Source organism: Pipra filicauda, unplaced genomic scaffold (genome assembly GCF_003945595.2).
Source record: "Pipra filicauda isolate LSUMZ 115617 unplaced genomic scaffold, ASM394559v2 scaffold78_size3787270_pilon, whole genome shotgun sequence".
In the NCBI taxonomy this organism is placed as follows: Eukaryota; Metazoa; Chordata; class Aves; order Passeriformes; family Pipridae; genus Pipra; species Pipra filicauda.
Genome location: NW_024104964.1, coordinates 2,232,941 through 2,247,129, shown reverse-complemented (window position 1 = coordinate 2,247,129; position 14,189 = coordinate 2,232,941). Strand labels below are relative to the sequence as shown.

The 14,189-nt window shown below is 36.7% G+C and overlaps 1 protein-coding gene across 3 annotated transcripts in view; it reads left to right on the top strand.

The window, feature by feature from the left end:
• The window catches only part of IFT80 (intraflagellar transport 80), a 31,454-nt gene extending 18,767 nt beyond the window's left edge, over positions 1-12,687 (top strand). For all 3 annotated transcript variants that reach the window (XM_039389942.1, XM_027745284.2, XM_039389941.1), the window contains 11 exons: positions 894-1,012; positions 1,513-1,587; positions 2,002-2,165; positions 4,088-4,152; positions 4,596-4,731; positions 5,102-5,249; positions 5,668-5,839; positions 7,469-7,558; positions 7,655-7,827; positions 8,935-9,058; positions 11,481-12,687. In XM_039389942.1, the coding sequence (XP_039245876.1) occupies positions 894-1,012; positions 1,513-1,587; positions 2,002-2,165; positions 4,088-4,152; positions 4,596-4,731; positions 5,102-5,249; positions 5,668-5,839; positions 7,469-7,558; positions 7,655-7,827; positions 8,935-9,058; positions 11,481-11,594 (1,380 nt within the window). In that variant the 3' untranslated portion in view covers positions 11,595-12,687. The remainder of the gene's footprint in view (positions 1-893; positions 1,013-1,512; positions 1,588-2,001; positions 2,166-4,087; positions 4,153-4,595; positions 4,732-5,101; positions 5,250-5,667; positions 5,840-7,468; positions 7,559-7,654; positions 7,828-8,934; positions 9,059-11,480) is intronic.
• Positions 12,688-14,189: the final 1,502 nt, after the last annotated feature.

Below are 14,189 nucleotides of genomic sequence, written 5' to 3'. Positions count from 1 at the left end.
TTAGCAGGTAAAAATTCCCATTTTTTTCATTTCATTCCCAGACATCGACTCGTAACAGATGGACTCTGGGAATGATCTCCAGAGAATCTGAATATGCAAACACTGAGGAAGTAAAACCAACCCTGAGTCAGAATTAATGTTTCATTTTAGCATTTTTAGAGTGATTTTATTCCTTTTGAGAGTGATTTTATTCCTTTTTAGAGTTATTTTATTCCTATACGTTCGTGGAGGAAAATTTTGCCTGCAAAAAAAAAAAGTTGTTGCTGCATTTTTTTTCCCGAGTGCTACATTAATTATGGCCATAGCAATTAATATGTCTTTGGAAATGGTTTCCAGGGTTTTAGAAATAATTGACTTCAGTCCTTGTTTTGCAGTTGGTTGTGTAATGGAGAGAATCAAAAGGAAGTTGCCACCCTCAGAATGGTGCCATCTAAAAAACCCCAACAGCAAAACCCCCTCCAAAAAAACCCCACAAACAAACAGGACACTTTTTTTTTTGTGTAAGGTGCCACCTTAGATTTTTAGCTGCCTGAAATCTTTGAACTCAAAGATCTGTGTTGATTAGAGGCAAACGTTGTAATTGGAGCAGATTTTTAGTGTGGTGGCAAAGGCACAACCTGCTCGTGGAGGTGTCTCCTGAATTTCCTGTGGAAGCATTAAAATCCGTGCTCCAGCTCTTCCAGAAAACACATCTTTCTCCAAATCCTGGATTGTTGGGATGGGATCATTGAAACGTTATATTTCAGATGTTCCAATAATCAGCAGCCCAGTCTTAAAATGGGAATTTTCCAACGTCTGGATGATTTTCTCGAGAAGAAAAAAAAAATGATATTTCACTCATTAGTTTTTATTTCATCTGTTGTTGTTTTATTCACCTCAGTTTTCCTTTGTAGGTGCACAATGTCATTAATGATGCCGAGGATTCCTTGGAATTCCGGGACAGGGTCATTAAAGCCTCCTTGGCTTATGGATATTTGGTTGTTTCAACTTCTCTTCAGTGCTACGTGTTTTCGTGAGTAAATACAAATCCACCTTCCTCAGGGTTATCCAACAGTTGTAAAACAGCAGCAGACACTTCACTGGAGGGACAATAATTAATTGTAATTAATTTCTTTTGAATTAATTGAAATATTCAATATCTCAGTGAGGTGACTAATGCTGGACATACAGCCTGTGATGGGACACACAAGAAAAGGGGCTTTGTCCAACCTCCACATCACTGTAAAACAGCTCAGAAATATTTTAAAAATACGATTATTTCATCTAAATATGATTTTGCCGTGTGCTGACACTCCTGGGTCAGCTGCTGCTGGTGTGAAAGGATGCAAAAATACCCATATTATGTGATTATCTATGTTACTTGGCTTCCTAAATGCTGTTTTAATTTTGAAAACCTCCCCTTTTTAGGAGTGTTAGAGCATTAAAAGATGTATGATTTGCTTAGTGAATCCAACTTTGTGTTTGCAACGTGAAGATTAGTGGGTTTAATGCTGATTTTTTCTTTCTTTTCAGTACAAAGAACTGGAACACCCCACTGATCTTTGACCTGAAGGAAGGAACAGTGAGTTTGATTTTACAAGCAGAAAGGTACTTTTTGGGACTTCTTGCAATGCTCTTTATTAAATGTGAACATAATATAACCATTAGATATAACTATTAAATATAAACATAGAACAGAAGCACAAATTGAAATATTGCAGACAGAAAATACAGATTTCTGACATACTTCTCATATAGTTAGAAATGGAAAACACATGAAAAAATCATAAATATTTCAAATAATAAATATTTCTCCTGGCAAAAGATAACATTCACATTAAAAATTAACTCTTCCATACAAAACTTCCAGAATACCCACAGGCTTAGAAATAATGGGGTTGAACCAGAAACAGTTGCAGGATATTAAACACTTACCTTCACACTGTGAAAATTTCTTTGTGTTTTTCTGTATTATTTAGTGTTTAATTTTTTTTGCTGTTTGTTTCTTTTGGTTTTTTGTAGGCATTTTCTTCTTGTAGATGGTGGAGGACTTTATTTATATTCATATGAAGGCAGATTAATTTCCTCTCCAAAATATCCAGGCATGAGAACAGACATTTTAAATGCCCAGACTGTGTCTCTGAGCAATGACACCCTGGCAGTAAAGGACAAAGCTGATGAGAAGGGTAAGTTCTCTGGGATTTATTAAAAAAAAAATCATATATTTATTGTAGAAATTAATATATTCACTCTAAAAATAAATTTAAATTCATGTATTCACTGTAAAATTAATTCACATTAGGGGTCTTGCTTAAAATTGATTTAAAAAGTTAAAGAGAATTATATATATATATATCACAGTTGAGTAATGGGTTAGAACCATGGAGTATTTGCAGAAAATAACAGAAAAATAGGTTTTCAGTCCCTCACATGGGGTTTTTCTGAAACCTCAGCAACTTTTTGTGCTTTCCTGCTGCTCTTAAAAAAACTTCCAGTACTTTAGCTGGGATTAATTTTAGTTCTCAGATGTTCTTTGCTATAGTTTTAATAGACTTGTATCTTCATAGCTTTATCTTACATTTGTATCTTTGTAGATTTATCTCTTTTATAGATTTGTATCTTTATATATATATATATAAATATATATATATATGTTTTATTTACAGCTGATGTGATGTTCTATCTCAGTGCTGTGTCCTTGAAGGTTTTTATGCTCTTAAATGTTGTATTTTTGACACTAAAAGCTCAGTGATATTCCCTGATAATAAAACACATCTGTTAAAATACACACAATTTTCTTTCTCTGGGTGGTCAAAGGGAAGACAACGACCTTTATTAATATTTCTAGTTTCTGCCTGGAAAAAAGATACATTTGAGGGTTTAAATGATTGAAAAACCATGTAGAGTTTTTTCAGGTAGGGAAAAAAAAAAAACAACCCAACCCCAAACTTATTTCTGAAATCCCTCAATTGTAGGTTAATGAGAATTGAACCCATTTGACTTGTGGATTAGTACAGTGGGTTTTTACACACTCCTTTAATCTCACTTCCTCCAGCTGCTCTGGGGGCTGTAAAATCGACTTGCTTGGGTAGATCTACAAATTTCAAGCCTAAAAGTGAGATAAGAAAGCACTTCTCAGGAACAACAAGTTTTCTTTTGTATGTTCAACCTTTTTTTTTTTTTTTTGCCTCCTCTGCACAACCAACTGATGGGTTTGAACACCTGCTCTGACAGTTTGGCCTTTTTTTTGTTTTGAATTCTGCCTGTAAAATCATGTGCTTTTAGTTACAGCTCTTCCTTAAAATGCTGCTTTGAGTGCTCACCCTACCTCTAATTTGTGTGTGTGTTCACAGATTGTATGTATTTATAATTTATTTGTTTATTACACAGAAATATATATAAATATATGTATTTATAAAGAAGTTTCGAACACATGGGTTTGTGTTTGTATAGAGAGAGATGGAAAGAAAGAGAAAGAAACTTCATTTTTAGGCAAGTTGCAAATTGGAGTTTTCACTGGACACCCCAAAGAAACCAAATTATGTAGGTGGGGGTTTTTTGAAGGGTTTTTTTTATTAAAGGGGAGGCAGAGAGAGAGTGGAACAAGTGGTAAAGGTGCAAGAATTATATATGTCATATATGATATATATATATATAAAATTCAAGCATCAAGGAAAATTCAAATATCGAGTAAAATCCAAAATACCTGGATAAACCAAGTATTTTTTTAGGAAGCCAGTAATTAATATGTAATATTAATTAGTCATAACTGTGGCATCATGAGCAGAAGATTGAACTGTCCTGGAAGAAAATATGCATTAGGAATTCCAAATAAAGCAGATTATTAACAAAATAAACAATGTTTTTGAGGAATGTTTTCCCCAACAGTTCTAAGGACATCTTTTAATATATCTGACATTAAATACTTTGGTTTAATTTAATCAATCAGTCAATGGTATCACTTCCTAAACATCCATATTGACCAAAATTGTGGGTTAAGATTGAGTAAATCTGATATGGGGAACATGAATTTATTTATTAACTTACCTCAGAATTTGGTGTCATTTCTGTTGCTTTTAACTAATCAACTGTATTTTTTTTTCTTCAGTTATTTACATCTTTGAAGCTTTATCTGGAAAGCCACTGGGTGATGGAAAACCTCTGACCCATAAGGTGAAGTGAAGGATATAATGTCTGGTTTTTTATTATACTTAGAAATTAAGAATCAATAGTGGGTTTCCTCAATAATGGGTCTGTTAAAGGTTTTAAAACCTTACTATGAAGGAGCTTTTCAGCTCTAACTGACTCTTACATTCACTCTTCTGGTGCATAAACAAACCAGGGTTGCAGCTTTGTTTTAATCTTCATGAAATTCAATTTATAAAATCACAGAATCATGGGATGGACCTTAAAAATCATCAAAATCCGAGCCCCTGCCATGAAATGCTTCATTCAACAGAGACTTCATACACAAAGTGTGTCTTCCCACAACCCAGTTTATCCAGAGTTTTGTGCCTTATTTTGAGGAAACATCCATTTGGTTGAATGTCATTTGCTTTCTGGGACAGGAATGTCCAAAATAAAACTCGGAAATCCTCTTTTTTTTGCCTTTTCAGACCGAAATTGTGGAGATTGCTTTGGACCAGAAAGGACTTACGAGTGAGAGAAAAATCGCTTTTATTGATAAGAACAGAGATCTTTACATCACTTCAGTGAAAAGGTTTGGGAAAGAGCAGAAGATTGTCAAAATAGGTAAGAAAAAATTCAGATTCATCTTTAGGAACATGCTGGGAGGGAAATAGAGTTTTCTCTAGTACAAGAGTCAACATTTGGCTTTTTAATTAATAGTGAAATTCAGCTTGAAAAAAACATGAGAAATAGTCCTTTGGCTTTCATAAGAGAGAGGTAGAAACTATTTTGGTACATTTTATCTGAATTCTGATCATTTTTATATAAATTCCATGTAAAACACGTTAAGATGTTACAAACCAGGGGGCTAAAACCAGCCCTACTAAAATGAGCTAAAAATGATGAATATAATTACCCTTTTACTCCAGTTTGAGAAGGGTAACTTCATTTTGAAGTGTCTCATGGAAATGCATATTTTTGTCTTGAAATTAAGGGACAATGGTTCAAACTTTGGCTTGGAATGACACTTCCAACATCCTTTGTGGGATCCGGGACACCCGTTTCACAGTCTGGTACTACCCCAACACAGTCTATGTGGACAAAGATCTTCTCCCAAAAACCCTCTATGAAAAAGATGGAAGGTAATACATCATATTTTGATGAAAAAGGGTATATTTTAACTAATTTACTCACCCCTTACCAAACTCTGTTCAGGTGAAGTAGAACCAAGGGTTGCAACTCTTCAAACTCTGTTCACGTTGCCGTTTCTGGATTAGGAAATGAGGGAAAAAAGTGGGTTTTCTAATTAAATCCTAAAGTTTGGAGCTGAAATGATGATGTGCAGTTTGAAAGTAGAGCAGCATCTTGATGCAAAAGCAAGATTTTAATTCTGTCTCGTGAAATCTTCCCTTAGTTGCTTGGAAAAAAAAACAAACAAAAAAGAAGATTTGTTTAAATTACCTGTTGGAAATTAAAAATAGAAAGATGCGAAGTCAGTGATAATTTCTACTTCTGTAGAAAGAAGTGAAGATTAACTTCCCTTTTCCTTTCTCTCCACAGTGAATTCAGCAAAAACCCCCAGATTGTGAGTTTTGTAGGGAATCAAATAACAATTAGGAGAGCAGATGGTTCCCTTGTCCACCTGAACATTTCCCCTTATCCCGGGATTCTCCATGACTACGTCAGGGCTTCCCAGTGGGAAGATGCCGTCAGGCTGTGTCGCTTTGTCAAGGTAAATGCTGATTTTTGGGAATATCCAGGTGCCATTCCATGCAATATTTATGGGTTTAAGTATTTCTTTGACAGTTCTTTGGTATCCCTTTAACATCTGCATCTTATTCCAATTCTTCTGGAATGGAAAATTCCATGGTTTTCATAATCTACTCTCAGAATCATAATTTCGTTACCTAATCTACGTAATGTCACCATTTTCATTATAAACAATAATTCTGATTTTTAGTCACCCCAGCTGGGTTGAACACAGGTACTCACAGAACTTAGTTCTGAGCTTAACTTTTCAGGACTGGGCTTTAATAAAACCAATTAAGAGTGACCTTCATCTCCACAATTATCTCTTATTTTTCATATTTTCTTTCACTCGTTTTTGTTTTTTTCTTTTCCCTTGCTTGCTTTTATATATATTTAGGCAACAGCAACAGATGAGGTGAGTCTGGTAGTCTTTAAAACAAAACCAAATCCCTCCAAACTCTAGTTCCTTTATCCCCTTTACTCCTAGAAAAGAGTTTTCATCGTGACCTTAAATGTGCATTTCAGATATTCCTGTAATTGCTTTAGAAAATCAATACACATCCACATAAGTTGGGTTGTAGAACTGGAATAAAGTCTTTATTTTCAGCATGAAGAGTCTTCTCATCATCTGATTTAAGCATCCAAATCAGGTTATTTTGATTTTTGGCAACCCAGGTAGACAGTTCAAAATATTTCCAATCAGGAATAAGAAAATGGAAGGATATTTCTGAGGGAGGGAAAAAGAGCAGCAAGACCCATCAGGGAACAACTCCTACAGACTTCCTCTGCATAATTTCAGTCTGAACTTTCCATGTTATCACCTAATTTTATAAATAATAGGGAAGTGGGAAGAAAACATGACAAAGATTTTTATGAGCGCTTGATTCTCTGAATAATCTGAATTCTCCCAAATTATGGGCTGCCTGCAGGAAGGTTTATCTTGAGTTACAGAAAAGGTCAGTTGGGAGACAGAGAAACACATTTAGATCATACTCAGTGCAGCTGTTTATTCTGATTTAAACCTCTTCACGGTGCAAATTTCTTTCCAAATTTGTTATTGAACATATTCAACAAAAATACTAAAACCCACTTAATTCCACGTGGACTAACAGGTCAAAAATGATGTTTTTCCTGTCTGGAACTAGAGCTTTCAGCTGTGGTAGCCTAACTGTGGGCTATATTAGAAAACATATAGAAAACATATTTTTAGATTAGAAATATGTTTGAGCAGTATGTCTTTGTCATAATGTTGTCACTTGGTATCAAAATGTCATTTAGGATCTTCCTAAATGTTATTCTGAGTTCTTGGGGTTTCCTTAAGATTGTGTTAAAAAAAAAAACCCAAACAGTCAGAAACAACCAAGCAACAGAAGTAATGAAAATTAAAAAAAAAAAAGTGCAATATTATTATTACCCATAAATTTTTCTAATTCCTAGTTCAGAGAAGTAATGAAGCAGTGATTTTGTAATGGGAAGCTCAGCCCATGGTGCCATGTATAGCATAATGAGAAAGGTATAGTTTCAGGACTTGGGTGCTTCCTTTGGGAAGGGATTTTTAGCATGACAATAAATATTTGAAGTCAGAAAAGCTGGTTTTTGGTTTTAATTTCAGGACCAGACCCTGTGGGCGTGTTTGGCTGCCATGGCAGTGGCCAACAAAGACATGACCACGGCTGAAATCGCCTATGCAGCGATTGGGGAGGTAAGAAAATGGGCTTAAACTCCCAGTTCAACTGCTGCAAAGCTCGTTTTATTAATTAATTTCCCCTCATTAAACTGCTGTGCTTCTCCTGGGCAGATTGACAAAGTCCAGTACATCAATTCCATCAAGGAGCTGCCATCCAGGGAGTCAAGGATGGCTCATATGCTGCTGTTCAGTGGGAACACCCAGGAAGCTGAAACTCTGCTGCTTCAGTCAGGCCTGATTTATCAAGCTATCCAAGTCAACATTAACCTCTACAACTGGGACAGGTGGGATTTCTGCAAACCAAACATGTTTATAAGCAGTTGCCCCGATTATTTACACCAGTTGTTTTCTTGCTGACTAATTTTCTGCCTTGACTCGCCCAGATCTGTGAAAAGATGAAGTAAATCATATCCTGACAACAACCAAAAAAAGGAACATGTTTAACCTTCTTGTGCCATATTTAGATATTCTGTGATGAAAGTCCAGAACATGCTTGGAAGGATTTTTAAATAACATTTTGCTGTTTCATCACTGCTAACACAGAAAAGTCCTTAGTGATGCCCCAAACTGGACCTGACCCTCCAGGAATTAGGGCTGTTTCGAAATGTCTTGTTGCTAAAAATAGACCTGTGGCTATTCAGGCTCCCAGCACTGTGTAGGTGGATAAAATATGAATTAGGCCTGAGAAAACAAAGCAGGAATTTCTCCTTTAAACAAAAACCCACGTTTTCTGACAGAATCTTCTGAGGCCATTTACTCCTGGTATCTCTGCTATATTCACATCACTGGGGGCAAAAGGTTGTTTTTTCCCCCACATATCTGTGGGTTTTTATTTTGTTGCCTGATTTGAAGCTGTGTCAGGGGAGGTGTGTAGGCTGGATATCAGGAAAAGGATATTCTGTTATTTATATATCATCTAAAAACTCTGTATGTCAAACAGAAGTGTTCCTTTCTGAGAAGAAAACAGATGTGAGCAATGAATTATATTAATCCAATGACTAATCTTTCCCACCTCTACAATAGTTGTAAATACTATAGGGTACATACCATAATTTATGTTCAGAAGCTATTCCTGACTGTAGAAAAGTTACTAAACATCATTATTTTTGCCATCTTTTATACTGAGAGGGCTAAAATATTCTGTATTTCCTTGAAATAAAAAGCCTCCTGTTGTCCAGCGAGTGCCATGGTGAGGTTGTCAACAGAAATAATTGTTGGATATTTTGCATAAAGTAGCCAATTTTAACCTCCTGTGACTGACACTAATGTGGAATTGCTTGGCACTGGGATCAGGGATCTGTGCCTGCAGCCCCCAGGGTGTCCTTTTCCAACCCTGTAGTTGTGCCAGAGCATTTCTCCAGCCTGGCAACCCCATTTCTGCTTCATCCCAGGGCCCTGGAACTTGCAGTGAAGCACAAGACACATGTTGACACAGTCCTGGCTTATAGGCAGAAGTTCTTGGAGGATTTTGGTAAAAAAGAAACCAACAGGAGATTTTTGCAATATGCGGAAGGGGTAAGTGTTCCTCAGCATTATTCCTGCAGCCTGATTTTTTGTGGGATGGGTTTGCTCTTATATTTTCCTTTTGTGGTTCAAATGTGAACATAAATATGAAGATTTTACATCTAAGTTCATGGTTTGGTGTGTGGCTGCTTGGCCAGGAAGAGCTGGGCATGTGTTTTATTTGAAGGTACAGATACAGGAAAAAAAAATATATATATATATTTATGTGTGTGTGTGTGTGTATATATATATAAAAGTATATATAATATCTGGCAAGAGTTATAGAAATAAAAGAACAGTAGTTTTCTATAAACAAGGAGCTGGACCTTACTGTGGTTAAAGGTGTCTCTCTTAAATGTCTTCAATATTTTAATGTCATTTTATGGAAACTAACAGTAACAAACTTTGAAGGTATCCAGATATTTATTAAGTGAACTACAAACCATTCTGCCAAATATGATAAACAGTTAAATATCCATTGTCAGCAAACCCTGGGAACCCTCTCCATCATCAGGAGGTCACTATTTTTCAATGTATTAGCATTTAACAGATCTTAAAGACAGATGGGGGAGCTGTCTTTAAGGGCAGATCTTAAAGTTCATCAGGTTGGAAGTATCTTGGATTCCACTGGAGCCTTCCCACACATTTCCCTTCTGAGAGACACCCACATGTGCACCTTTCATTGAACAGCCCTCATGTCCTTCCTGCTTTTCCCTTCATTGTTCCTCAGCTTTCTGAGGGTGAAATTAGGGAAAGGGACCTTTTTATCAAATCCTTCCATCCAGTGGAGCTGCTGGATCAGGAAACACATGCCAGCTGTTAGCTCAGATCCTTTAATTGGACAATAAAGCTGAGTTTCTAATGGAAGTCATTAGTTTTTAACACTCCTGAGGATGTTTCCTTCCCTCAACAATGGACTGCCCGGTGTCTGGCCCCCAGTGAACCATTCTGCAATAATTCACCTCGAAAATACAGCAGGATAACTGCACACATCCCAAGCACTCTCATCCCGCAGCACTTCCAGCTGCTGTGCTGGGAGTGTGTGTTCTGTCCTTTAAATCCACGATAGAGCAAAAATCACATTAATCCCCTGGGCTCCCCAGAGGCACATTGCAGAGAAATGGGCACTGATTGGCTTTAAATCATCACCAAAGCTGCACATTCTGGAAGGATTTCTAAGCAAGGGGATTTTTCACCTCACAGTCTTGAAACTTTGGGTCTCAGACTGCAGATTTCTGGAGTAAAGGAATCCTTTTCCACATCCACGTGCCAAAGGTCTCGTCTGCTGGATCTGAGGGTAGGAGGGAACCTGTTTAATGGAGTGGATTTTAAGCTGTAACTAAATTTTCATTGCAACCTCATAAAGCAAAATCAGAAGGAAATCACAAGGGCATGCAAGAGAAAAGCCAGATTTTGTGCTGCTATTCCTTCTCAGGGATGAAAAAGGGTCTCAGCTTCCCTCTCACCACCTAAAACTCCTTCAGGCTTAAATAAGGAGTTTTTTCCTCTTTTCTAGACTGACCTAAATAATGTGCTTAGTGGCTGTATCTATATTTTACCCATCAGTTTTTTAATACTTTTTATATATCCTGAGAATCCTGGACCCAGTAAATGCATCCTGAATTAAGGTACTATGAGCCTTTTCACCTGAGAACGTGGGCATTGCAGTAACATCTTCCCTCATGGAGAACCTTCCTTGTTATTCCCTGACTTGGTTAACGGAGGAGCAGCTACTCTAAAAACTCCCTGTGCAGCACTTGAAATCCTTTTCCCATCCCATCTTTGACAGGGTTGATTCTCCAGCAGTGAAACTGAACTGCACAAATTCCAAATTCCATTTTTTCCCCAGTTTTTGGACATGTTTTTATGGTCATCAAATGCTCCACGATCCATTTTTTTTTTCACATCAAGCATTTTTGGAAAGCCAGACAACTGTTGTACCTCACATTTGTCCTGTGGATATTGTGCTGTATCCATGGGCTGAAGTTTCACTGACACAGAATACAGGCAGAAAATGACAATTCCAAAACGTTTATTGATGCAGGAGGCAAACTTTGAAGCAGAAATCTGATTTCTGTTGCAGCAGATAACTGGTGTAATATGCTCTCAGCTTACCCAGAGGAGACATCCCTCGTTTATTATTGATGAATTCTCAGTAACAGGACACTGATGTCATGACATTGAAACTAGAAGCAAGTTATTTTTGTGTTTTAATGTCTTATTGCCAGACACAATGAGATGTGTCCTGGTAAAATAGATCGAGCTTGGTTGATTTTAGAGGTGGAAGCTCTGTTAGAACTCAACTGTGCCTTCATATCTTCCATGAATAGAATTTAAATCCTCTGTAATTGTATCTTCCAATTGTCCTGCTAGTGAATAATTATCTGACTTCTCTCTAATTGACCTCTGGGTATTTGCTTTTCTGTTCTTACAGCTGGAAGTGGATTGGAATAAAATCAGAGCCAAAATCCAGATGGAAATTGTTAAAGAGAGAGAACGAGCAGCAGCCAGCCCTGCAGGGAGGACCAGTGTGACTGTGCAGCAATAACTGACATTTTGGGCACCTTAACAAGTGCTTCTGCAATGTTTTGTGCTGGCATATTTTGATAAACATAAAAAAAAAAAAAAAAAAAAAAGCCACAGGAACATTTAGTGGGCAACAGGAGTGAGAATTTGTGGAGATCTCAATGGCTGGGTGGCACACAGAATTATTTCTTCGCTCTCATTTTGAGCTGGGTTCATTTTTCTGGCTCCGTTTTAGTCCATAATGTCTGAGAAAAAAGGGAAATTAGCTGTCCCTCTGCTCGTGGCTTTTAAATTGTCTTTGCCATTCAAATGACTTAACCTTGGTTGCCACTAATTAAGTACCAATTTCTCTCTTTAAGCACCCAGTTGGGTTATTTCTGCAGCCTCAGGGACCTCTCCAAAGTCTTGTTTAAATTGTCCTAAAAGCAAATTTAGCAAACTGTAAGTACTGAAAATGTAAAAAAGGAGTTTGAGCCTGTAAAATACAAACCACTTCACTCCCAGTTATGGTAATACCTGTTTCTGTCAGTGCATATGGACCAGCAGGTTCTTTAGCAGAGAATTTCAGGTGATTTCAGCAACTCAGGATTGTCACTGAGCAAACTATTTACCAATAAAGGGTATTTTCTGAGAGACTGTAAATTGTTTAAGATGCTTTGGAATGTGCTTTTAGGGTGGTTTGAGGTAAAACCAGCACTGGGGGTTGGTTTTGTAGCATCTGACCTGAATAACTGACAACAATATTTAAAATAAGGAAGAGCATTTCATGTATTTTTTTTCTGCCCAAAGCACTTGATTTGCAAATATTGTTTTTACATTTGTGTTATTTCATCAAGATACACGTTTTCTTTGTTTTACATATGAAATTGGCTGTATATTTGAGATGTTTTTGCAGAAGTTCTTTGTGTGATAAATACAGGAGCAGGTTATTCATCACTGACATTGTTTAATATGTATTTTTCAAAATGTTACCCTCAAAATATCTGTACATATGGGAAATGTCTTCTGGTTTGTAAATCATTATGTGATCCTTTTGTGCATAGTTCATAAATTTCTTAATAAAACCAAATAATAAATAAATAAAAAAGAAGGAGCAGAAGGATACAGATGTTTCAGGTATGGTTTGGTTACATTATTGCCCAGTGCAAAAACAGTGATTCTTCAGTGATTTAATATCTCTTAAAAACAAATAATCCCTTAAATATTTAAATATTTAAGCTTGATTTAAACCCTCATAAACCAATTTAAGAAGCAGGGATTAAATTATTGAAATTCTGTTGTTTGGGTGCTGGTGAGATGGATTAATTATCAAATATAACCCCAATTTTGCCATTGCAGGGTGGGAGTTGAGTTCTTACACTTCATTTTACGTCTGGTTATCAGAAAGCAGGTGGAAAAATATCTCTTAAAATGAGGTAAAAGTGAAAGCTCAGGTGAGTGTTTAAAAGCCCATTGCATATTTTTAATAGTTGAGGGGAAAAATGAAAAATATCTTCTGTTTTTTGGTATTTAAGACAATAAGACTTTTGAGATCTCTGTTTATCTGTGGGATTTTATCCTTTGGGGCTGGAACAGCTTTGAATCTGAAAATTTGATTTCACACTTAATGTAGAGCCATTTCCTGCAGAAAAACCCCGGTGATTGTTGCCTTCTTCACTTCAGAATAGTCAAAATTATAAAAAAAAACAATTATAGAAAAGCTTGAAGCTTTCTAAAATTCAATTCTGAAGTTTAAATATATAGGTATTTATTTTAATAGATATACAAATATTATATAACCTAGGGGGAATTGTGGGAAACACTATTGGGGTTTATATTTTCAATGATATATATATATGGTTTTAATATTTTTATTGGATTTATATGTTTTTATTATTAAACCTACAAATTCTGAGGCTTCCACTTCTTAATTTTTGTGATGCCAGAGATGACATTTTACTCTGCAGGGGGAAGAGTTTGGGAGAAAAAAGGGTCTTATTAATTGATCACATGGGAGACTCTTATTTCCAAAGTACATTTTTATTGATCCAGTTCAGTGCTATAAAATTTCCAATACTGAAACACAACCTGTTAACTTTAATTCAGGTGCCTTTGCCCTGCTGTAGATGGTTCTGATGAGAACTGAGTGCTTCATGGGAAACAGGGATGGGCTGGTGTGTCTTCAGGGAAGAAATTAAATGGGTGCACAAAACTTGGAATGTTTAATTATTCCTGTGTCTTTTGTGGCTCTGCGGGAATATTTCGCCTTATGTAAATGTGGGAGTTTGGAAATGCTCTAATTCTGTTCTAAATAAACATTCAGGGCTTCTCTGCAGTGAGATGTGCCTTGAAAAGAGAAAAAGGAAAGGGCTCGTGGCTGCAGCTCCTGACAGGATCCTCCAAGTGCTCAATTCAAGCTGGGAAAAAAGGGATTTCATGGAGCTTTTGGGCACAAACCGGTTCCATTCTTGGGAGAGCTCAGGTGAGCTCCTAATCCTGTAGGAAGCTGTGGTCTGTGGGTGATTTAGGAGTAATTTAGATGCTCCCAGCTCATTCAGATGTGATGTCAGCGAGGATGGAGGTGGTTTCTGCCCATCCTTGGTTTTATTTGCCTTGTTCCTGGCAAGTTTTCCAGCTG